Source organism: Vipera ursinii (genome assembly GCF_947247035.1).
Source record: "Vipera ursinii genome assembly, chromosome: 13".
NCBI classification, from domain to species: domain Eukaryota; kingdom Metazoa; phylum Chordata; class Lepidosauria; order Squamata; family Viperidae; genus Vipera; species Vipera ursinii.
Window position 1 is genome coordinate 12,714,292 of NC_139526.1, and position 26,165 is coordinate 12,740,456.

At 40.5% G+C, this 26,165-nt stretch overlaps 1 protein-coding gene across 1 annotated transcript in view; it reads left to right on the forward strand.

The window, feature by feature from the left end:
* Positions 1–4,628: 4,628 nt before the first annotated feature.
* Positions 4,629–26,165, forward strand: part of MRTFB (myocardin related transcription factor B) — a gene marked incomplete at its 3' end in the record, with an annotated part of 33,815 nt that continues 12,278 nt past the window's right edge. The window contains exons 1-9 of the mRNA XM_083372766.1: positions 4,629–5,612; positions 14,997–15,062; positions 16,623–16,678; positions 18,016–18,091; positions 18,875–19,036; positions 20,065–20,246; positions 21,511–21,651; positions 24,155–24,402; positions 25,848–26,001. Coding sequence (XP_083228892.1) covers positions 5,492–5,612; positions 14,997–15,062; positions 16,623–16,678; positions 18,016–18,091; positions 18,875–19,036; positions 20,065–20,246; positions 21,511–21,651; positions 24,155–24,402; positions 25,848–26,001 — 1,206 coding nt within the window. The 5' untranslated portion in view covers positions 4,629–5,491. The remainder of the gene's footprint in view (positions 5,613–14,996; positions 15,063–16,622; positions 16,679–18,015; positions 18,092–18,874; positions 19,037–20,064; positions 20,247–21,510; positions 21,652–24,154; positions 24,403–25,847; positions 26,002–26,165) is intronic.

Below are 26,165 nucleotides of genomic sequence, written 5' to 3' on the forward strand. Positions count from 1 at the left end.
GGCGCTCTGAAGAGAGAGAACAACAGAACATTGAAAGACGTGTAAAACTTCGATTCCTTTTCCAACTTTTCTTGTATCAGCCCCGAGCTTTCTAATATATTCAGATAATCTATACTTTACCTTAATGTGTTAAAAAGCTTGAAACCAGAATAGCTAATGTAGATGTAAAAGAGATTTAAATTTGTCCTGTTAATTTTTAAAATACTTTACAGTTTATTGGGGGGGGGAGCAAAACTGTGTGCAGAATTTTTTTTTCTAGATGCTGGCCTTTAAAACGATTCATTGCTCACTAATTAGCTGTTTATGAATGAGCTTAAATATAAATATGCAATTCATTATAGTGGTTCCATACAATGCCGATTTATTGTATTAGATGAATTAAAATGAACCCAAAACATATGTGCAGTTGCTTTTTGTAAACTGAAAAATGAACGGACTTTTTAGTGTAACTTTTTAACATCACTCAAAAGCGTATAAATGCTTGCATCAGAGTCCATTTTAATAATTCCTGTGTCTTTGATGGGACATTAAAATCTAGAAAATTCAATGGAAAAAAAAAAGCATTTAAAAGTGTTTCACTTCTTCCCACCCCTTCCTAAAACATGTTAAGAACCCAAGTCTCTGGTACATTACCAAACTGTTATTTTTATCTATTGAAGATAAGCAAGCAGACACATTATTTAAAATCAATACTATATACGTATTTCTTGCAATTAAATATCTGGCCCAACAAATTCTTTCTTTAAAAAATGAACTTGTAAAAATAATCATCTGGAGTAATTGTCTCAGCATCCTGCCAAATTTGATAGTGGTCCCTGGGATATTTGGGTTTTTTTTGTTTTTACTGCAGTTGCCAGGAAGACTTTTATTTAGGTCTCCTTCTTCTAACTTCTCAACAGTAAGAGTTCTTCTTCTCAAGCTCATAGTGAAGTAATGGGAAAACAAAGTTGATTTATGTACCAAAATTGTTTTTGATGAGTAAGAAATCACCATACAGCATACAGAAGAGAGTTTTTGCAGTGATTCATCCCTTTAGGGTAGAAAGATGAGGTCATCTAAGAAACATATACTCGGTCAACATATGCTGTTCATGTTAGTTACTAAAGGGGAGAATGGGTTCAAAATATATGGCATGCATTCTATATCAATCTGTTGCGGCATTGTTAACAGTGATGTATGACCATATCTGTCACGATAGCCATAATTAATTAAAAGAAATTCATGTTTTACAACTGCAGTATTTGAAATTCAAATTAATGCTCAGTGGAAACTTCTCTGAGCTTGTGCAGATGTAATATATAATGTGGTAGAGTAAATTCATACTTTAGTCTTATGGCAGAGAATACTCATCTTAATTTGGGGGGCCTGGGCTGGGGATATTTTGTATTATAAAAGTTGCCCATTTTTGTATGTTTTTAATATCTCCCTCTCCCTCTCTCCCCATCCCTCCCTCCCTCCTCCTTCCCCCCCTCTCTCTGTGTGAATATGTGTATAATCAATCACTTTCAGTAATTTGTAGTCTGCTGCACATCATTTACTCAGTATTGACTGTTAAACTCTGAGTTGTTAGAGCCTATGTCGTGCTTTTTTTTTGTTGTTATCCAAATTTTCATTTGCTTCTGACTTTTCCAAGTACACGTAGTCCTTGACTTACGGCCACAAACGAGCTCCAAATTTCTGTCGTTAAGTGAAACATTCGTTAAGTGAGTTTCGCCCCATTTTATGATCTTTCTTGCCCGTGTCTTTAAGTGAATGGCAGCCATTGTTAAGTTAGTAACCCGGTTTGTTAAGTGAACCCGGCTTCCCCGTGGTCTTTGCTCGTCAGAAGGTTGCGAAAGGGGATCAATAGGACTCCCGGATACTGCGGCCGTCGTAAATATGAGTCAATTGCCAAGCGTCTGAATATTGATCATGTGACCCTGGGGATGCCGCAACGGTCGTAGGTGTGAAAAACGGTCACACGTCTCTTGGCTTCGGTGCTGTTGTAACGTTGAACGTTAAATGAACTGTTGTAAGTCGAGGACTATCTATATATTAAGTCGAGGACTATCTATATATTAAGTTCTTCTTCTTGATTTCACAAGAGAGCCTCAAAAGCCTGTTAACTTACTGGAAAGCTTTGAAAACCAATCTTTTTTCCTCAGGTATTTGGGACCAGGCTGTTAATGGAGCCTAACATGTTTGGGATTCTGATTGTGATGCAATTTTAAGTGCCTGGGTTCCATTGAAATGGGAGATTCCCTTATGCCTGAGCTCTTTAAAGGACTGAAAAAGACAAAAAGGGGAGAAAATGTGAGGAACAAACTGAGAATAACCCCGCCTTGATTCTTTTTTGATATAGGAGGGGCAAAAGGGAAACTCTAGCAGGCTTTCAAGCTTCTGTTAATGTACCCAGAACAATAAAGAGGCATTTTTTTGTGTCTTTTTTCCTGCTCTGGTTTATCTTGAAGGGCTGACAGTAATATCATTTTCTGATATATATCCCTAGCCGCTCTCAGGAATTTTCTCCAACAGCAAAGTTCAAAAGCGGCAATACTTTTCTCTCCAGCTCTCATTTATACTAATTATAACTGGATTGATTAACTTGGATGGAGAAGGAACCGTGAATTTGGTAAAGGGATTGGAATGAACCGATAGCATATTGTGTCAGGACAAATTAACTGGCAGTAAAGCAAAAAAAAAAAAATCATTTCCTTTTCTCTGGAAAAATTGGTTTGCCACAATAATAATTCCAGGGACCCATTAAGGAAAGCTGTTTTCGCTGATTGGATGACTGGTTTTGGAAGCTGCTTTTGATTACTAGCTGAAAAGATTAAAAGAATGCTTACATTGAAAATAAGGGATTAAAAAGCCCAAAGAGGGGGAGGGGGTGGTTCTCTGGAGTGATTTAATGAGGATAAGTGCTGCAGCATAAAGAAAGTATTAGAATTTTGCCACTTAAGAAATGTCATACAAATTAAAAAGAGAATAAAGGCACCATGAAACTCATCCTAGCAGAGAATTGCAAATCTTTTCATGTTATTTAGATGTCATTCAAATGTTGGAATTACCTAATAATTCCTGCTCGAAAATATGGACTTTCAGCTGCTAAGTTAAATAATACCTCCCTCAACTTTATTATTTATTTATTTTATACCTAACTTTCAATACTGCAAGGTGCTCAAGTATGTGTGTGTGTAGATAGGTAGGTAGGTAGGTAGGTAGGTAGGTAGGTAGATAGATAGATAGATAGATAGATAGATAGATGATAGATAGATAGATAGATAGATAGATAGATAGATAGATAGATAGATAGGAGTAAATCGATAGATAGATAGATAGATAGATAGATAGATAGATAGATAGATAGATAAATAGATAGATAGATAGATAGATATGGTAGAGTAAATCTGTAGGTAGGTTGGTAGGTAGGTAGATAGACAGACAGACAGACAGATATGGTAGAGTAAATCCATAGATAGATAGATAGATAGATAGATAGATAGATAGATAGATAGATAGATAAGAGTAAATCCGTAGGTAGGTAAGTTGGTAGGTAGGTAGGTAGGTTGATAGATAGATATGGTAGAGTAAATCCATAGATAGATAGATAGATAGATAGATAGATAGATAGATAGATAGATAGATAGATAGATAGGAGTAAATCCATAGGTAGGTAGGTTGGTAGGTAGGTAGATACATAGATAGATAGATATGGTAGAGTAAATCCATAGATGGATAGATAGATAGATAGATAGATAGATAGATAGATAGATAGATAGATAATGCCCCCATATTCTATTTCCCCCCACAAATCTGTAAGGTAGGTTGGTTATTAAGAAAGATGTCTATGGAGATTTTAATCATCCAGTCATGGTTGTCCCAAAGGTGCTTTTCCAAAAGGCAACTGGACTTTCTTAGGGTTTTTTTTTCTTGCAAACTGAAGACGTATCTTGGTTGAGAAGTGAAACCTTTTCAAGGCAAAAAAAAAACCCCAAGAAAGTCCAGTTGCCTTTTGGAAAAGCTCCTTTAGGTCACTCAAAAGGGAGTGACCAGCCCAATTTACCCAGGGAACTTATGTGGCTTTGCTCAGCCCCCCCCCCCCCGCTTTCTCCAGCATAGCACAATGGCGCTCTCCTTTTTAATATTCGGTTGGCTGAATCGGTGGTTCTTGACTTGAGTAGTTGGTAATTCCTTGGATTTGTAGGCGGATAGAATGACTGTCGAAACAAAACAAACCAACAAACAACATGGTGAGTGCTTGTACAGTGACCAAACCCCCGGGGTGGTGGCATATCTGTTTTTGTTTTTGTCTTTCAGTAAGCTTCTCTCTCTTCTACATTATATCACTCGGAGTCTGTTTTCCATACTGGAGCAGCTGTTTTGTTTTGTTTTGCCTCTGCATAGCCACGCGAACACTTTTCGTTGCAGAAAAGGAACAGGGGTTGTTGTGCAGGAGCAAATCTGTTTGTCGTTCTCGTGGTCTGTATTGATTTTCCTACTTGACTGTTGAGGTGTGTTCATTGAGCGGGCCGGTTATCCTGGGAGGCTTGTAGAAAAAAAAAAGGAAAAAAGGCTGGCTTTGCACCCAGATGGTGAAGACTTTCTCCCCACGAGGTTTTTAAACAAGGGGGTGTGTCCGTGTATGCGTGTGCACGGGCAGCTTCTTCTTTCATTCCTTTTGAGATTATTCCACATTGCTCAGGCATTTTCCTTCCCCTGGTCAAGGCCAGCAAAATAGACCGGGGGGGGGGGGGGAAAGGTGACCGGTAGATAGGTAAACACACACCACGTTAAAAACTCTATAACTGGCGGATCAAAGCTCACAGATCTGCGTTTAAATGTAGTTTTTAACTTGTAACTGTTTTAGCTTATGCACAAACCCCTTTTCTATTAGCATATTAAAATCAGGACGGTCCATATCAGAAACTGAAGGGAAAAAAAATGCAACACGTCAGGCAGCCTAAAGCGTTTCCAAAAAAAAAAACCCCACCAAAAACATCAACTTTCAAGCAAAAAAAAAAAAAAAAAAAAGAGACCCCCGGTAGGAGTTTGTCATCTCAGGTACAGCTTCGCCAAATGTTGCTCCTTCTTCTGCAACGGCTGGGATTTATTTTTTTTATTTTATTTTTTTTCTTCTTCCCCCTTCAGGGATTTATTTTTAACTGCTTGACTCAGTGTTTGTCAGATGATTCTGACCATCAAACTGCATACTGAATGCAAAGCACCGGAGGATAAAACCAGGGTGGCTGAAAAAAGGGGGAGGGATCCGGAGCAGTTGCCTGGGAAAGGAAGGTGGAGTTTGGGAACTCTCTCTTCCCTCGGCTTTTAGTCATTCCGAATCTTTCTCGGGTCAAGCTGGGAAGTCAAGGCTAATGGCTGCTTTCAGATGCTCTAAAGACATAATTGCTCAATTATTGCCAAAGTGACTGAAAGGAGCAAGCCTACAGCTGGCCAGGAGATTGGTTTTCTCTCCCTCGCTAGATGCTGCTTTTCTAAAGGAATTCCCACCATGATCGATAGCTCCAAGAAGCAGCCACAGAGTTTCCCAGAGATTTTGCCTTTTGAAGACATCGAGTCCTTAAAGGGAAAGGAATGCCTTGATCCAGACATCCCGAAGTGTCTTAAGGAAGGTCAGTTCTGGGGTCGAGGAAGAAGCGTAACCCGCCGTTAAATACTGTTTTATTTCGAAGGGAGGCATAGAGCTAGGTGGCTATGGAATCTGTGCAAAGCAATAGTTAGGAATGTGGCTGGCGGATGGATGCATGTCTGTGTTCTCCAGTTCCAATTCTTGAAGCACAATTAATCTTTTAACGATGTACTTACTCCTTTTAGTTTCTGTTGGGTTTTACAGCTGGGAGCAAATAGAATCGAAGTGTTGGAAGTATTTGGGTGGTATCGTTACTGTGGATTTCCTTGAGCGTCTCCTGCTTTGATAGAGCTTAGTTCTTTTTTTTCTGCCCGTGCGTTTTGTAGTTAAATTTTGTAAAGCTTAGCTCTTTCCTGTGTTAAATGCTTAGAATAAAAATGATCGAGTAGGGAGATCTATAAATATTCAGTGATGCCATCTGAGCTAATGAGAGCTGATGTGCAATAGTTTGAGGAGTAGGAAAATGTATGTTTGTTCCCCGAATCAACCTGGGCACGCAATACATTTTACAAGCTAAAGCCTTTTTTGCAGAATCATTTTATCCGTCAAGTATTTGTCTTCGATATTGAATGTGCGCTACCTTAGCCTTCCATGTATAATGCAAAAGTCCTGTTATACCTTTCCTCCTGCATTCATACTTCCTCCAAATCTCAGTCTAGTTTTCTCTTTTGGAAAAGGCTGAGAAGTATTTGGTGGTGAGCCAAAGAATAGTGTTTGTTTCTTTTGGTGTGTGTGTGTGTGTGTGTGTGTGTGTGTGTGTGTATAGGCACTTCCTTCAAACCAGTTAATGGTTTTTTTTTTCCCTTTCCTACTGAACTATATACCGTAAATGTAGAGAATAAGTCTGGTAAACGCTGAGGAAACAGCAGCTGCTTTGTGGTCCATACTAGGCAGAAATATATATCTTAATGTTCAAATTTTGCAATTGCATCCATTCCAGTACTGAAAGTTGTCTTACATTTTTCACTGTCGTCTTCCTTAAAGATCAACATTTTTCTTGTATGAGCGGAAAGCAATACAAAAACAGGATGTCTGGAATATCCATAATTCAGTCCAAGACAATAGTGCTGCCTTATCATAGAAGGACATAATACTGTAGTTAATTTAAAAAATATTAAGAGAAAACCTACGCTGGATTGTGGGAAAGTTGGAGGTAGTTTTTAATTGGTTTTAAGATTTGTCTTACTGACAAATAAGGAGGGGGGTTTTAAAGGAAAATTGTATGTTAAAACTTTTCAATAAAAAAAAAGATTTGTCTTACTGTTACCTTCTATCTCTTCCTTATTATTACGGTAGTAGGGTTTTTACAGGTATTCCTAAAATTTTCCTGCTAGAAAAACCCAATGGACAGAAAAATTATTTGATTTGTATCAAAAAATTTCTCCTTTTCTGTGATTATAGATTATAGGTAGATTCTGGAGATGTTCAGAGATGCCTGATATCATGACTGCAGCTGTCATTTCTTCCTGTCTATCTGTCCTTGATAATCACTGTAGCATCCCGTTCTTTGTCCAAAGAGTTCAGAATAGTTTATTTTTCATGCAACTACTCTTATGCAATAAGTTAGACTGAGATGTGCTGACTGGCCAAAAGGCACTTGTTGAGCTTCAAGATTGACCAAAAGTTATGCTGAGACATGGTATGTTAACATCCAACTTAACAGAGCAAACAGTAGGAGCAACAATGAGTGCATTTCTTCAAACCATGAATGCTAGTTGACTGTGACAGTTCTTGTTTCAGACTAAGCACCAGGGTCTTCTTGGAAGATTAGCTGAGTAGCTGCAATAGCTTTCTGTCTTTCAGGCAAAATTGAACGTGTTGGCTTTTGCAAATATATGGTGTTGTTTTGTTTTTTTGTTTAGTTTTGGGGTATATCCCTGAGTCTTCGGAGAAGGGCGGGATATAAATGGAATTTTAAAAAAAATAATAAAAAAAATATCCACAGATTAACGCATGTGTTCTTCTCCTAAGAATTTCCTTCTCTAGATGCCATTTCTCTACAATTTTCTTTGTAAGATGCAAACAGCCACCTCAGGATGGCATGACCTTATTCACACATTATTCTAAATCAGGTTTGTTTGAATTGGTTTTATTGGGGGGAAAAACCCAAACCCGATAGCTGGCTTGGCTCACACAAGAGAACATGGCAATAAAACACAGGGAATGCGTTCATGCAACGTGCTGAACCAAGATCAGTCATTGTGCAGCTCAGAGCAGCGTATTCAGTGCTTTTCATAGTTAAATAGTTTTAATCTCTTACTGACTGTCTTATATAACTGTTTTTAAAGGATTGTGTTAGTCATACTTCAATGCAAGGAAAGCTGACCTGCAGATTCCATGCACTTCCATTTGTTTGCTTTGATCCTTAAAATAATCAGAATGTGTGTTTGTGTGTGTGTTTTAATTCTTATTGCAAAACAGCAACAAGATTCTAGCACCACAAAATTTAAGGGAAAAAAAGATTTAAACTATTGTCTCATTTCGTATTTTGTATCCATTTGGTGATGAATATTTCTAATAGCTGGTGTCAGGATTGTTTTTATTTAAATCTTTCTGTGCATCATTTCCGCTTTAAGAGTAACAAAATCAATCCAATCTATCAGCCTTCTGGGGCTTGTCATTTACTTCAGTTGTGTAAATGTTTAGCAGATTTCTCCTAGCACTTTGTCATACAATTCCATCCTGGCCCTTAGTTTTGGCAACAAGTTATATCCACTGCTGATTCCTCCGTACTTTTTCAGTGTTTCATCTTCATTTTCTTTCATGCGTCAGAATAGAATAACTAACATTTAATAAAAAATTATGCACTCTTATCATTCTTTGCAGTACCATGCGATACATTTTTTTTAAAAAAAATATCTGTTGCTAAAAAAAAAGGAAAATAATTCTATTTACATATTTTATGATGGGGCTAAAAATGGAGTGCAGGATAGTAGGTGGAGAATTTTCTGAATTTCTTTGCTGCTGTTTCGTGGCCAGCTGGATGCAAGGCAGCTGAAAAGGCTTGTTGTCAATTCCCACTGTTTGTCCTACTGGTGAAACATCTGAATCTGTTTTCAATCTTGTTTTGGTCAAATCGTGAAGGGCCGAATCAACTTCATTCATTCTTAACAGAATTTCAACCAACCCTAGAATAAGTTGATGGAATCTTCAGCTCTCGGCATTTTGTTTTGAGCTTGAAAGAAAACATTTGTGCATAACTTAATGCCTGCTTAAGTAACACCAGCTGCCTGCAATTAGTGCAGGTTCGCATCCCACCAGGCTCAAGGTTGACTCAGCCTTCCATCCTTCCCAGGTAGGTAAAATGAGGACCCAGATTGTTGGGGGCAATTAAGCTGACTTTGTAATAATGCCGCTTGGGGGTGTGTGTGAAAGCCCTAACAAGCAGGCATATACATAGAATGAAGGCTACTGCTAAGCTTGTAAGCCGCCCTGAGTCTTCGGAGAAGGGCGGGATATAAATGGAATTAAAATAAATAAATAAAAATAAACTCTTATATATCCCAAAGGTGCTTTTTTCAAAAGGCAGCTGAACTTTTCGTGTTTTTTGTTTGTTTGTTTCCCCCCCCCCCTTGAAGACAGCTGAGGAATTCTGGGAGTTGAAGTCCACAAGTCTTAAAGTTGCCAAGTTTGAAGACACCCCCCCCCCCGGTCTAACTGGTGACCGTTCCAGCAATGCCGCAAGTTCTGGCAAGCAGGTTGGGCTTCAGTTGTTGGCACTGTTAGATTGAATACCAGGATGTGGATTCCTGCTTAGACTGTCCTGCTCTGGAGCTTTTGTTGTGTTTGGTTTACCTGTGTGAGCTGTGAGGTCAGACGACGGGTGACCTTGCCGAGTGAGAAGTTCCATCTTTCATCCTTCCGGGCACTTAGTGACGAGGGGACCCAGAGAAGAGGACCGACATTAGGTAGTTTGGGGAATAGAAGGGAATATCGGGATTGGAAGGGGCCTTGCAGGACTTCCTCATCCAAATCCCCGCTCCAGCAGGAGACCCTAGACCAGCGATGGAGAACCATTTAGAGACCGAGTGCCCAAACTGCAACCCAAAACCCACTTATGTATCGTCGGGTGTCGGGTGGGCGTGGCCCATTGGGTGGGCGTGGCTGCGGTGGTAACAGCAGACTGGGCGGGACTAAAAAGTTCAATCAATTCCAACTTTACGAGATGTTGTTTTTTTCCCCCGCGAGAAGTTGAAATTGATTGATTGATTGAACCTCTCTTTTTTTTTTTGCACACGGCGGCGGAGGCCCGAAGCGAAAAGGTTTTATAAAACCCAGATGAAGGCCTAGGACTGGGGCGACGGCGCCCGTGCCCCCAGAGAGGGCTCTGCGTGCCACCTGTGGCACGCGTGCCACGGGTTCACCACCACGGCCCTAGACCATTTCAGACAAACGGGTGTCCAGTCTCTTCTTCAGAACCTCCAGTGATGGAGCGAAGTGACCGGACAGCGTTTAGAAGATGTACATCCAGCTGAGCGGCTTATGCCAGATTACTGGCCTACTAGGGTTGACTGATGGTAAGATTGGAGAATGAGGAATAAGAATGAGGGGGTTGGTGTGGGTAATGTAATATCTGGGGGTGCCATTTGGGGGCCTCCCAGGAGTGATGGGTCAAGAAAGGAACGTCAGGAGAAGAAGGATCAACAGCCTGGCACAATTTTCCTCTCCTGGCTTGACCGCCTCAGTTGGCAATTGGAATTTTTATCTCCTGATTTGATCAAAACGGATTGAACACCACTCCTTTTGATTTTCTTTCTATTTGCGGTTCAACTCAAAGCAATCATTTGAATTGAACAGCGTATTGTCTCAGTGATTGTAGAACTCTTTAATGAACGTGTTTCTGTTAATTGCCATGGAAATTATTAGCAGAAGTGCTCGCTCCAGCAGCTGCTAATTAGCATAACTCTCCTTTGGATGTTGAAGTGCAACGAGAATCAAATAGTGACAGAGCTATCTAAATAATTTACGTCACAAATATGAAAGATATCATATATCTTATAGTACTTCAGATAACTAAAAAACGGTTTAGAAGTTGTTGAAGTCTGGATTAAATTCTGTTGAAATATTCAAAAATGCAGTTATACCAGATAGCTCTGGTGAAAGACATATTATCATTAAAGGCGTATTATCACCTCTTGGGGGGGGCTGTGATGACATCATGGGGTCCACGAAGGCTTGAATGTTATGATTTAAATCTCGAGTTAAGTCTTGGTGGTCCGTGGCCACAAAACATACTTAAAGGGGGTCCGTGGTGAAGAAAAGATTGAGAATCATTGTCTTAATACATTTGTTCCGGAGACCTAAATCTAACATTAAATGTTTATTTCCTGATTATTTCCCTGAATACTAGTTCAGAATTGAGCGGCTGAAGGTGGCTAACAGAAGCAAAAGCATAAAGCCATCACAAAAAAAAAGAAACAAATTAAAAGCTAATGTATTATCTTTTCAGAGAATGTTATTATATTTTAATACAACTGTACAGCCAGTCTAGTTTGGTTATGGACTGTACGTTTTATGAGATTGAAAATGTCAAAGCTCTCTGACCAATGGAAAAGAATGACAGAGGCATAATCCCTCTTCAATTTACGGCAAGAGAGTAATTGTGCTGATTTGATAAAACATTTTTATTGCTTTTCCTTGGCAAAAACAACCCGGTGTGATGAAATGGCATTATGATATTGTTTGGGGCATGGTTCTTCCAGAGGAGTTTGCCCATGGCTTAGGTTGCATTGGCTTTCTGGCAGCAGTAAATATTTTGGTAATCCGTGTAACAAATAGGATTTCTGCTCAGCTAATGTCATTTGTCCTTTTGGCAGCAGTTGTTCTTACAATTGCTAGATTTATTTTTATTTTTTTTGCAATAGAGTCAAGGTGTCTAACACTGTTTATTCTTTCTTGAGTCTATACAGGTCGTCCTTGAGTTAGGACCGCAGCTGAGCCCAAAATTCATGTTGCTAAGTGAAACATTAGTTAATAATAATAATAAAGTTGGAAGGGACCTTGGAGGTCATCTAGTCCAACCCCCTGCTCAGGAGGAAACTCAATACTGTTTCAGACAAGTGGCTGTCCAGTCTCTTCTTAAAAACGTGCAGCGTTAGAGCATTTACAGCTTCTGGTGGCAGGTTGTTCCACTGATTAATTGTTCTAACTGTCAGGAAGTTTCTCCTTAGTTCTAGGTTGTTTCTCTCCTTGGTTAGTTTCCATCCGTTGCTTCTTGTCCTGCCTTCAGGCGCTTTGGAGAATAGCTTGACTGCCTTTTCTTTGGGGCAGCCCCTGAGATATTGGAAGACTGCTATCATGTCCCCCCTCGTCCTTCTCTTCATTAGACTAGACCAGGGGTAGGCAACTGTGGCTCTTTTATGACTCGTGGACTTCAACTTCCTGCTGGCTCAGGAATTCTGGGAGTTGAAGTCCACGAGTCATAAAAGAGCCAAGGTTGCCTACCCCTGGACTAGACATACCCACTTCCAGCAACGGTTCCTTAAGTGTTTTAGCCTCCAGTCCCCCAATCCTCTTTGTTGCTCTTCTCTGCACTCTTTCTAGACTAGAGTCTCAACATCTAGTTAAGTGAGTTTGCTTCATTTTACGACTTTTCTTGCCATAGTTGTTAAGTGAATCATTTCATTTGTTATGTTAATAACATGGCTGTTGTGTGAATCTGGCTTCCCCATTGACTTTGCTTGTCAGAAGGTCACAAAAGTTGATCACAGGACCCTTGCAACTGTCATAAGTACGAACCAGTTGCCAAGCATCCGAATTTTGATCACGTGACCATGGGGGATGCTGCATCGGTTGTAAGTGTGAAAAAACGGTCATAAGTCCCCTTTTTCAGTAACTTCGAACAGCCACTAAATGAATTGTTGCAAGTCGAGGACTATCTTTACTAACAGCTGCAACCTCCAGTGACTTGTCTTATTACCTTAATAAACGGGTAGATTTGACAACATTCTGCTAGATGCAGATGTTTGGCATTGTATGTAACCCGGCTGAACTCTTTGACATAATTGTAACTTAAATAGTTGATGTTCAAAGTTTTTAAAAGATTAGTTACAGTTTCCTAATACTGTAGTTTGTGTTTGTTCTTAGGCCTCACTGACTTGGCCTCTGCAGTAAGTGGACAGAGTTACAGCCTAAGCTCCATTCAAGTTATTTTCTGTTGCCAAGGAAAAATTAGCCCAGCTTTGGAAAAAATAAGGAAATGAGTCGCCTTTCCTTATGTTAAAAAAAAAACTGGCTTCTGTTTAGACTTTTTATCCTAACTGTAACTATAATGATGAAGTTTTTCCTTGAAGAAGCACTTTTTGTACTGTGTCTTAATATTATGGCAGAAACCCTCCAGAAATGCATTCAATCCCTATATGTGTTTGTTTTTATTAAACAAAATTACTGTATATAACTGCCCGACTCAGATTTGGGTGACTTCAAGAAGCTTACAAAATTTCAAAAAATCCATATATAAAACAGTCTTTGCTGATGGAGATTTCCTAGCTAATTTTGAGTTGAAAAATAAATTTGTATACTTATTTATTTATTAAATTTATTTATTAAATTTTTATAGGTAGAGAGAAGTCATGCATTTCTTACTTTTGGATAAAGGTTAGCAAGTTTAGCTTTTTCATTTTTTCCCCCCCAGAAGAAAATGTTTTTCTTCTAAGTTTGCTTTCTTATTAGTATTTACTATTTAATCTCCTTAGGGAATTAATCTTCATCATTTTCTGGGTGACACAATAACGTTGTTGATTTGGAAGAAGTAATGGAAAACTGAATTCTAGTTGCTAGTTTCATGTCTTAAGGATAATGTATTATGCAATATTTTACTTTTTTTTCCAAAAAAGTGTTGAGATTTTATTTTGCTCTGCTATAAGCTAATGATTTCTGGCTATGTCAAAACCATAGTCAAAACAACTGTAATGCTTTATATAAAAAAAAGACAATACCATTATGCGAGGGTTGTTTTTAATATATTTTAGCAGCAAGATTACTTATTTTGTCAATTGGATGCTTTTGTTTCTAATACCTTAATATTAATTTGATTTTAATGTACCGTCCTCTTTATTTTAAGGAAGAGAATAAAGGTATCGTACGTAGATTCCCAATTCCAAATGTTTTACAACCATTGTTAAAAAAAGAGAGATAAAGACTTGCTTACAAAATGTTATTTTCCTACTGTAAATCCGATCCAGGGGTAAACATTAACATACAACTGGAAACAGATTAAAAAGTAGATTGCACAGAAAATAAAACGCTCCCTACTGTCGCTCTTCTGGAACGCTTATAAAATTATGGATGCTATAAACATGGAGTTCTCCCTTACTCCTCTTTCCCCATGTCCCTGACTCACCCCCTAGGTGTGGCAGAGAATAGCGCCGTCCCAAACGTTCCAAGTTTTCTGCTGGAGACAAGCCAGCTAGTATTCTTGTCCAGTTTCTAGGTTGAGCTCTAAGGGCTGTTGCAAAGAACATTGACAACTGAGATTGCCTTTGGCCTACGATGCCTTCACGAGCGTTAGCAGCACCCAGGCAAGAGCATCTGCAAAAAATTACGTTACTTGGGTTCCAGTGATGTGTTGTGTGCATATATACCCGGCGATCAGAGCAATATCTTCTCTGTACATTGGTTTTAATGTTTGTGGTGCTGAGCTGTGTGATTGTAGGGGAAATAATGCCAGCCGAAGTGTTTGCCTATTGCAGAATGTGACTCTATGAAGCCACGCCGGAGAGATTGTATATTGTTGCCCATAAAAGCATTTGTATCTTAAGAGATCCTCTGATTATAATCACCAAGCATCAGATGATAATCATCTGTGTTGTGTACACACACTACCGATAGTCCTTGGCTTAGGACTACAATTGAGCCGAAAACTTCCGTTGCTAAGCAAGACAGACGTTCAGTGGGTTTTGCCCCATTGTATGTCCTTCCTTGCCATGGTTGTTAAGTGAATCACTTCAGTTGTTAAATTAGTAACATGGTTTCTTAAGCGAATCTGGCTTCCCTGTTGACTTTGCTTGTCAGGAAGGTGACAGACACATAACCTCTGGGACACTGCAGCCGTCATAAGTACATGCCAGTTGCCAAGCCTCTGAATTTTGATCACGTGACCCTGGGGGAATGCTGCGACGGTTGTGAGTGTGAAAAATGGTCACAAGTCGCTTTCTTTTAGTGTCGTTGTGACTTTGAACAGTTATGATGAGGGTGGCCTGTACACAGTCTCACTATCTGAGCAGTAAACCTACCCTGGATCCGATTAAGCATTTAATGTTAAAGATTTATGCCAGCTAGTATTTAGTTCTCAAAAGAATGCAGCCATTATAACTGTGAGACAGAGTTCCGTCTTGTCAAGTAATAAATCCCTTTTCTCTGTTGCCAGTTCTTCAGCTGAAGCTACAGCAAAGGCGAACAAGGGAGCAGCTGGTGGACCAGGGAATCATGCCACGTAAGGCTAATTTCATTTTCTGAAGCTTGTGTAACACTGAGTGCTTAGATGTCTTATTAAAGATGAAAGGAAATAGACGATTATATTCAGTACCCATCCAAATTTAAAGGCCGGATGACAACTCTGTAAATATTACTTCGGCTGATATCTGAAAATTAAAGGGAATTGATGGAAAATGTATTACCTTATTAAACCTGGAATTCATCACAATGAAATTATGAGCAATTGGAAATTAAATAAGGGGGAAATGATTGATAACAATTTAATCTGGCATGCAGAAATGAGAGCCTTTATTTTTTGAGTCTGGGCGAATCAAGGGCATCAAGCCATCGACAGATTAAAGGCAAACCTTGGGTTTGTGTTCTGGTGTCCTCTTGTACCCTAAAGTTGGTGAACTACGTTTCCTGGGCCTTCATTTTCTTCCAAGCATGTTCTGCAAGGGTACGCAGATGTGTTTGCCACTCATCTCTTACTGTGATGTAGCGCAAGGATTCACAATTTTTTTTATTAGCCAACATTTTTGCGTACTGAGGATTACAAAACAGGCATAGTTGTGTTGCTCTGCTTTTCACGTATCATGCAAACACCATCTTGTTTACCTTGTGCTGGCATAGCTGAGGGTTTGCCTGAGAAAAATATTGCTGTAATGGTAATAGATCCAGGGATAGGTCAGGCTGTATCATGGCATTAAACAAGTTGCCCTAATTTGCTTGCCATCTCATTTTGGACCTTGAGTTGAAAGAGATGCCCAAAAAAGAACATCTTAATACTCTAGGGCAGGGGTATCCGACCTTGGCAACTTTTTAGGACTTGTGGAGCTCAACTCCCAAAATTCATGGCTGGCTGGGGAATTCTGGGAATTGAAGTCCACAGGTCTTAAAAGTTGCCAAAGGTTGGGCACCCTTGCTTTAGGGACTGCAGTGACCACCTAACGAGGGGAAAAAATAAATTACTGGGATTGTTTTAGCTTGCTTGAAAACTCTAGGAAATAGCAGAACTTTGTTCGTTATTATTGGTTAGGATCCCGTCATTATCTGTTGTGCTATTTGTTTATACGGTGTAACTGTGTTGCTGGGGTGTTGTTGTTTTTTTGTTTGCAACCTAAAACATACAGGACATGCAATACTATTTTTAAAAAATACTTAGTAAGCAGAGTACAGAATATGAAAAGAGAATGAAGAAGCTATGCCGATGTTAATTATCCCTGTTCATTTGACACGAGGCTCCTGATGCAAGACAGATATTTTTACTATTACTACCACTAGTACTACTATTATAGCTATTACATAATTGGCCTACATATTAAGAGTAGTGCGAAAAGGCCATCTTCTGCTCATCTTTTAGCTAATACTCCATATTTATGAAGTTAATTAAAGTGTTTGGAATCCAGTACAATGCAGCTAGGGCGATTTCATTACAGCTACTGTCAGCCATTCTTTCTGTAGAGGTCAGTTAGCCCCCTACTAATCTAGCTGAAACAAACCTGCTTAAATGTAAGATATTCATATATACCTTTATGATCTCCTGTCTTCATGACCCTTTTTCATTTCCTTCTTTTAGCTTTGAAGAGCCCAGCTGTGTTTCATGAGCAAATAAAGAGTTTGGAAAGAGCCAGGGTAAGAAATCAAGTTCGAACATGATATTTCATTCTTTGCATATGATTGTCTTGGGGGGGAAAGTGTTATATGAAGAGCTTTTGGAAGCGAGGAGAAATTGTTACAGACTTTTGGAAAAGAAACTTGAGTTCGTTCTGTAATGAAATTGAGGGAGAACTGATTTAAACCATTCAAACCGTAGCAACAGCTTGAATAACCACATATTCCTACAAACACTTTCAAAATTAGCTCAGCCAATCCTTGCGATGAGACAATATATACTCCCTAGTAACGTGTGTTTCATACCTGGCTGTTGAAGTATTGCATTTGGAAGCCAGTAATTATTCATGATATATTTAATGATTAACTCTCAGGATTCTTTTGGGCAAAGGCCGTTATAGTAATTATCTATTCTTTCAACCTAAAGATAAAGAATTAAAATTATTTGCTAAACAATTAAAACCAGGCCGTCTTCTCTCATAGTTCTAAACTTGAGAAGTCAGAGTATAAGTTTAAATTATCATCTGAATTTTCCAAACTTACTGATGAGGATAACAAAAGTGCTACACAATTATCTTCACTTTTTTCTTGAAGGGCAGTCTCTTTGTTTTACTACATTTGCTTAGAAACCAAGAGAAATAGGGAAATAGCTTGGTGATTTATTATTAAAAACAAATTTAAAACAGCCATAGGTATATGGACATTTTAAAATGTTTATAATGTTTTAGACTGTGTTGGATACATGAGACTGTAATATATTGTAAGCTTTTGTGAACAAATAATGCAGGTTTATGGAAAAAACAACTCACATTTCCTCTGATAGATACATTAATGCAGCTTAAAGTACTCAATATAAATACTCAGAAAAACAAAGTACATTATAAGGAAAAATGACAATTGTTTTAAAATTCAAAGTCTGTTCAATAATATCCCTGGTGTTGCACCTGTGGCAGATTTGTTAAGAATTTCAGATTATAGACTACTTAGCATTCTGCTTCTGTATAAAGATACAATTCTATTTGTGTTATTGCTTTGAGAAGTAGAAGCATGCGATCTGAAAGAATAAGTTTCTTGTTCTTGAATGCAGCGAAATTTGGAATATAAAATTTGAAGTGGTTCAGTTTTCATTTTACACCTTGTGGAACGGACGATCAAGTTCCTGAATTTCTGGATGATTTAAAATAAATACTAAACATAGTTTTGTTATATCGGCAACATCTTGCAAAGCATTGTCAGATAATAAAATGGCTGTCTGACAGTGCTTTGCGGTTTCCATCAATGTCAGCAAAACTGGGACTATTTTGTGCTTATTACCAGTTAAGTGTAGTGTGCATTTTTTTTTACCTGTTTTCTTCCAGACTGAAAACTTTCTGAAGCATAAAATACGCAGTAGGCCTGATCGATCAGAATTAGTCAGGATGCATATTCTTGAAGGTGAGAAACCCCCTTTGATTTCCGATTTCCTGATTAAATTTCTGAATTTCTGAATAGATAAGTGAAACTGCTCAGCAAAAAAAATGCAAGGCTGCATCTTTACCATATGTTTTCCCACATTACCAACCCCGACAACTGGTTTTAAAAAGAGTGACTTTCTACACCAGGGCTCTTCCAACTTGGCCCTTTTATGACTTGTGGACTTCAACTCCCAGAATTCCTCAGCCAGGCACGTGTGCCTGGCTGAGGAATTCTGGGAGTTGAAGTCCACAAGTCATAAAAGGGCCAAGTTGGAAAAGCCCTGTTCTACACCAACTAAACAGCAGTGGACATATCCCAAGCACAATATGGTTTGTTGGACTTTGGTTTAATATGTTGTACGTGTGAATCTAATTATTACAGGTTATAAACTGAAGTTTATAGTTCACCTTATTGTCAGCACCAAGCTCGGCAAGCCCGAGAACTGGATTTAAAACCCAGATTTAAAACACTTTCTTACCTCCATCTGGGATGCCAAATGTTACAAGTTTAACTAAGTAGGATTAAAACTTATTTCCTTGGAGCTGTTGTTTTTACATAGAAAGTGTCTCACTTCAGATTTGTTCTGTCTGCTGTAATAGGGAAGCTCCGGAGTCTTCCCCTGTTCTCTTTTTCTAGTTCTACACTATCTGCTCTACTATCTCCATTTCAACTTTAGACACATGCACTAAACCTTGAAGGCAGTATTTCTGTAGCACTTCCAAGGTTTTTTTTTTTTTAACCGTTGGTAGTTCTTTTCCCCAGAAACCTTTGCAGAACCTTCTCTCCAGGCCACTCAGATGAAGTTAAAGAGGGCGCGACTTGCCGATGACTTAAACGAGAAGATCGCTCAGAGGCCGGGCCCCATGGAACTGGTGGAGAAGAATATTCTCCCTGTGGACTCCAGCGTCAAAGAAGCAATTATAGGCAAGTAGGACCGCGAGGTCTGTCGTTGCCAGAAATCGTAGTTCGTGAAAAAACTGAAGCCTGAAGTGTTGCAATACCCATCAGAAATGTGCCTTTGTGTTATTGTGACACTTCCTCTAGAGACCATTCTTGGTTTGTCACTCCAGAGAGTCGTCTGTTAAGACCGGAAACATAAATAAAAATAGGGAAAAGGGAAAAAAGAATACGCAAACGTGTGTGTGTGTGTGTCTCCGTCTGTGTCTGTCTAACATCTTTTTTTTTTGTATTTCAAGAAAGTATTAATTTTGGAGTTGTATGGAATAATATCGTTCAGCTTTTCTGTTGCATTGGCGGAAGCGATTCTGCGATCCTAAATCATACGCCGTGAGCGAACACATACCACCTGGATGGTTTCCCCCTAAAAAAAGAATCATCTACTCCCATCACCTGCTTGATAAAGCCATTGTCCTTTTCTAAAAAAGAGATAACGGAAAGAAAAAAAAAGAAAAATCAGAAACAATCCGTACGTTAAGATCTATGGATTAGAATAAAAGTGACTGGGAAAAACAAGCCCACACTTCCAGTTGGTGCAGTCGCTGGGCAGGAAGTCCTCTGCTTACGACCACTTATTTAGTAACCATTCAGAGTTACAATGGCACTGGGGAAAAAAAGCAGCCAGTGACCAATCCTCGCAGCCTCCCCGTGGTCCCAATGATCAAAATTCAGCCACTTGGCAATTGGCCTACATTTGTGATGGCTGCAGCAACCTTGGGTCAGTGCAGTTGCTCTTTGCACTTCCCCAGTTAAGCTTCCGACAAGCAGAGTCGATGAGAGTAAGCCGGGTTCGCGAGTAATGGTGATTCACTTAACCATGGCAGAGGGAGTTTGCTAAAAAAACAAAACGGGCTTGACTCGTTTAGCAACCGCCTTGCTGAGCGGCGAAAATTCTGGCCATGATTGTGCTGGTAAGCTGAGGACCGCCTGTGTTCGCCAGCGTCTCCTCTCTCCGTCATGGCTTAGCTGAAAGAAGAACTTTTCTCTTTCCTTAGCGGTTGGTCAGGAGAACTATCCTCAAGCTGTGGAGGACTTCTCGTTTGATGAAGACAGCAGCGATGCTTTATCTCCCGATCAGCCTGGTAGCCAGGAGTCCCAAGGGTCAACCGCTTCCCCCGGAGAGCCCAAAATGAAAGAAACACCCTCGCCGGTCACCCCAGCTTCTTCAGCCACACAGGTACGCCGCCAGCCCTTTGAAATGTTGCTGCCTTCTGATGTCAACCAAGCAGCTTCTCTCCCACTAATAGCTGTGTCTTTCTAGCTTTCGATTTCAAATATTCCCCATTTTTATGTCCTTATATCCCCCTCTGGAGAAAAGCCAAGAGGTCCAGTTTGACCCTTTGTCACAAATAAAGAAAGAGCTAATCAAATCAAGACAGGTGGCTTGTTTATGCTTGAGCATAATTAGCCTTCCAACCTATCTAGGAACAGCGTTCAGTACTTCCATTATGCCAATTTGTTGGAATGGGCTGTTTTCTATGCCTGAAATTTTTCTACCCGTTCTATCGTAACGTCTTTAGTATTGGGAGTAAAATGCCATCTCAATCATCGTTTCTCTGTCCTTTGCAATTAGAGCAGCGGTCCCCAACCTTTCTGGCTTGGCAGCCCGGCTGGGAGAGGGGAGAAGGGACCAGGCTGCATGAGGGGGTGGGCTGGCTCGTGCGTGCACACAGGGAGCTCTATTCACGCAAGAGTGGAGCATCAAAAGTGTGATGTGACGTGTTGCACAGGAAGCAGTGCAGAGTTCCTGGCTGCAAATTTAAAGGTTATTCTGGCATGCTAAGCTGCCTTTATATTTAATATTTCTTTTAAGATTAAGAGCCATGGTGGCACAATAGTTAGAATGCAGTACTGCAGGCGACTTCTGCTGACTGGCGGCTGCCAGCAGTTCATTTGGCAGTTCAGTTCTCGCTGGCTCAAGGTTGACACAGCCTTCCATCTGTCTGAAGTTGGTAAAATGGGGACCCAGATTGTTGGAGGCAATACGCTGACTCTGTAAACTGCTTAGAGAAGGGCTGTAAAGCACCGCGAAGCGGTACATAAGTGCTCTTGATATTTCTCCAAGTCCCTTATCAGCTAGCTAGCAAAGAAAAGAAACTAGCTTTCATACAGTTGATATATAGTAATTAAGCATTTTCTCCTTCCGAAACATGATTAAACTTTCCTACAGTTTTCAAGATCAAAAGGCATCCAGCTAAGGCATACAGATGTTCCCAAATTTATTTTAAAGAAAAGAAAAACTTGACTGCACAAAGCACAATTAATTCATAAATGTATTTGGATTGATTATTGAACAAGGGGCAGTTTTCCTGAATTTCACTGGACTGCTTTTAGGGGAATATAGCTATAATGAAATACCACGACATCTCTGTGAAAAGCTGACGCTTGCTGAAGGTTGGAAAATGTTTAAATAGCTGTTTCTCATTTTGTTTTCTTCTCAGTATCCCCCCATAGCAATACCAGGACCTGACTTTTTGAAGCCACCTGTCACAGATCAGCATGTCGCCCGCACAACTGCTGCTCCTCTTACCACAAATTCTGTGACTGCCACAAAACACTGCAGTGGGCCAACACTAATAAAGGTAGGGCAGAACAAAAACAGTGGGTGTTGGTTTAATTATACCACTTTCCTCAACAAAAATGAACATTTTAAACAGGAATAAATGAGATATATAATTAGTCAGGCAAGAGCTTTTTAAAACTTTAGGGGGAAAAAAAACCCCCACATGTATGCATTGGCAAGCAAGCATGAAATCTTCATCATCATCCAGCTCTGCAGTAACTATTAATCATTTTCCTAAAATAAATATTTTTTACCTTGGGTATTGATATTGTAAATATAGTAATTGTATTTTTCAGAATGTCGCCAGCTGGATTAGTGGTTTTGCAAATGACTGAAGGAAACGAGCTACATCTGCCAGTTTCTATAACATTTGTTTTTATAAGATATCTCACTGAATTGAATAGACAAAAGGTTGACATCACCTTTAAGTTATGCCGACTTTTGCTAGAGTCCTTAGCCTGTAACGCTAAGCTTTAACCCTTAAATCACAATTTAAGAGACACCGGCCTAAATTTTAGGATAATAATTCCTGACTGATGAGGCGAAGCTACAATTCTGGCAACCAGCATTATTAATGTACTAGTGTTTCTGTCTCAATAATTAGCAAGGTAGAACGCAGAGCGGTATTTTCCTATCAGTAAAGATTGGGTTTGGTCTGCTTCGGAGAGAGAGTTAAGTGAAATGGTTAAGAGCAGCTGCTAAAGTGAAAAAGCAAATGCTAAGGCAGCTCCAAAGATAATCATCTTCTCGATTATGTTGTTAGCTGCGAAGTCGTGTCCGACTCATCGCGACCCTATGGACAACGTTCCTCCAGGCCTTCCTGTCCTCTACCATCTTCTGGAGTCCATTTAAGCTCATGCCTCCTGCTTCAGGGACTCCATCCAGCCACCTCATTCTCTGTCGTCCCCTTCTCTTGCCCTCAACCTTTCCCAGCATGAGGCTCTTCTCCAGTGAGTCCTTCCTTCTCATTAGGTGGCCAAAGTATTGGTGTTTCAACTTCAGGATCTGGCCTTCTAAAGAGCAGTCAGGGTTGATCTCCTCTAGGACTGACCGGTTGGATCGCCTTGCAGTCCAAGGGACTCGCAGGAGTCTTCTCCAGCACCATAGTTCAAAGGCTTCAATTCTTTGGCGCTCAGTCTTTCTTATGGTCCAGCTTTCACTGCCATACATTGCAACTGGGAAGACCATAGCCTTGACTATACGCACTTTTGTTGGCAGGGTGATGTCTCTGCTTTTTAGTGTGCTGTCTAGATTTGCCATGGCTTTCCTCCCCAGGAGCAAGCGTCTTTTAATTTCTTGGCTACAGTCCCCATCTGCAGTGATCTTGGAGCCCAGGAAAATAAAATCTGTCACTACCTCCATTTCTTCCCCATCTATTTGCCAGGAAATGAGATTATAGATAAATTATAGATAGATGCTGAATTCAGCCTGGGATTCTTACTGTTGAATCTGTAAAAATCCTTCTTTTCCAGATCAAGAACCAGTGCAGTATAATGGTACGTGTACAGGTAGCCCTCAACTTATAACCATCCATTTAGCAACCACTCAAAGTTACAACGGAACTGAAAAAAAGTAACTTAGACAGTTGGTCCTCACACTTATAACCACTGCAGCCTCCCCACCATCATGCGATCAGAATTCTGGCCTCTGGCAATCAACAGGTATTTACGATGGTTGCTGCATCCTAGGTGATTTTCAGTCTTTCCAGCTGGCTTCCAATGAGCAGAGTCAAGGGGAAAAACTGGATTTGCTTAATGACTGCATGATTCACTTAACAACCGCAGCAATTTGCTTAACAACCGTGGCAGGAAAAAAGGGGCTGTAAAAATTGGGCATAGCCCACTTAGCTTCCTTAGCAACAGAATTTCAGATCTTCCATTTTGGTTGTAAGTCAAGGACTACCTGTATTGGTCAAATCCATGCTCAGCCATGAACGCTCACTCGGTGACTTTATAAGGATAATATTAAAGTTGGAAGGGACCTTGGAGGTCATCTAGTCCAACCCTCTGCTCAGGCAGGAAACCCTATATACCATTTCAGACAATTGGCTGTCCAGTCTCTTCTTAAAAACTTCCAGTGTTGGAGCATTCACCGCTTCTGGAGGCGGGTTGTTCCACTGGTTAACTGTTCTAACTAATTTCTCCTTAGTTCTAGATTGCTTCTCTCTTTGGTTAGTTTCCCTCCATTTGGAACTTGGGGCCAGTCATTCCTCTTTCTTTTGTAGTTGTTGGGATGAAATTGGAGGGCAAGGTCACTTGCCTCTTGAGTCCCTGGAGAAAAGAATGTAAGGCAGAGGGTCTCCAAACTTGGCAACTTTTAAGACTTGTGGACTCCCATTCCCTGAATTCCCCAGTCAGTCCACGAGTCTTAAAGTTGCCAAGTTCGGAAGCCTCTGATCTTTACGGACAAAGGAACAAACAGACAGACAAAGAAAACCTCTACTGTAACACCGAAGGGCAGTTTGGGATTTCGCTTCGGCTCTGGATGAAAGCGTCGCTTTGTCTTCTCTTTCTTGAAAACAGCAACCTCACCCCAAGAACCCCAGTGACAGACCTCGGAGCAAGAAATGCAAAGAGCCGAAGCCCAGAGTGAAGAAACTAAAATATCACCAGTATATTCCCCCCGATCAGAAAGGAGAGAGAAACGAGCCGCCGATGGACACCAACTACGCTCGCTTGCTGCAGCAGCAGCAGCTGTTTTTGCAACTGCAAATCCTGAGCCAACAGCAGCAACATTACAATTACCAGACCATTCTTCCTGCACCGCTCAAGTAGGTGAACCTTAGACGGTTCTTGGCTTGTTGGGTGTCCTCATCTCTCCCGGAGAGCGTGAAGAGTCTCTTTCCTCCACTCTTGTCAGCAGTCCTCCTCCACTGGTGTCACCGGCCTCCTTCCTCAGTGCTGTTTGCATTTTGGCTAAATTTGCACTTTGGAATCCAAGCCGTTCTTTCCATTTCTCCTCTTCGCTAATGGGAGGGCAGGAGATTGGCAAGGAAAGGATTACACAAGGGGTTAAATTCTCCTCCCCGTGGCCAGGAGACAGTCATACTTCCCCCAAGCCCAAGTGGACAACAGTCTATTTTTGGGGGGGTAATAAACTCTGTTCATACAAATGATACTGCATCTCACTTGGTCCAAAGGGTACCTAATGCAGATATTGATCATATAGCGTTCCTATGTTATATATTGGTATATGCTCTGTACCAGAGGTCCCCAACCTTTTGGCCACACCAGGGACCGCTTACGTGGAGAGAGGTTTTTCCGCGGACCGGAGAGTGCGTGGTTTTGTGTGCTGCCTGCATCCCACAGGTGAGGGTTTGCTGGTTTGTGCGGCCCGGTTGCTGGCGTGCCACGGATGGATCGGGGGTTGGGGACCCCTGCTCTATTCCACGGCTACGCAGGGTAAGCATGGATTGTACGTGTTCAAAACCTGCTCTGCAGGATGGTAAAATCCTTCCTGAACAGCTCGATCAATAACTGAGATAGACCTGTTCCGTTATTGATGAAAAGTGGGCTGGAATAGAGAAATTCTTTTCCCTATTTTAATTTTTAATTTTCCGGGAAAGGCCAGGCCATTCCTTGTATGTCTTTTTGTGTGATGAACGTGGTCGGTCTGTCTCCACATTGCAGTTGAGTCTAGGGAGTAACAGGAACAGAATAAAATCATCTTCAAAGCTAATAAACACGATTATTTTGAAGCTTTAAAATTGCATTTCTCTATTCCAGCTCGGGACGCGGTGGCTCAGTGGGTTAGGACGCTGAGCGTGTCGATCAGAAGGTCGGCAGTTTGGCGGGTCGAATCCTGAGTGCCGCGTAGCAGAGTGAGCGCCTGTTATTCTTCCCAGCTTCTGCCAACCTAGCAGTTCGAAAGCACGTAAAAAATGCAAGTAGAAAAATAGGGACCACTCCAGTGGGAAGGTAACAGCGTTCCGTGCGCCTTTGGTGTCTAGTCATGACCACGGAGACGTCCTCGGACAAGCGCTGGCTCTTCAGCTTTGAAACGGAGATGAGCACCGGCCCCTAGAGTTGGAAACGACTAGCACGCATGTGCGGGGGAACCTTTACCCTTTACCTTATTCCAGCTCACTCCTAATAGATAACATGCTTGGTAGCTAAGGAGAGGGGGGAAAATGTCAGGATGTGTTGAAAGAAATGGATGGAAAAGATACATTTGGTTTTTAAGGCTGATCTTCTTCTTTCTCTTCTTCCTTTGAAGGCCAGTAAATGACAAACAGGGTAACACTGGGAATGTACCACTGAATACTTTGAACAACAGCACATCTTCAGCAGCTGTCAACACACCAAGACAGAACACTAATATTTTAAACAGAAAGCCAGGACCTCTTCCTCCCAGCTTGGATGATTTGAAGGTAAAAATAATAAAATCAACAAGTGCAGTGTGAAGCGTCTTCCAAGGGTCCTGAAAAAAAGTGTTCCTTTTGATCCCAGAATGACTTCTAACTCACCTGTCTTTGGAACCGTTTTATTTTTCCCCAGTTTATCCCGCTAGCGGATGCCAACTCACCCATGTGAA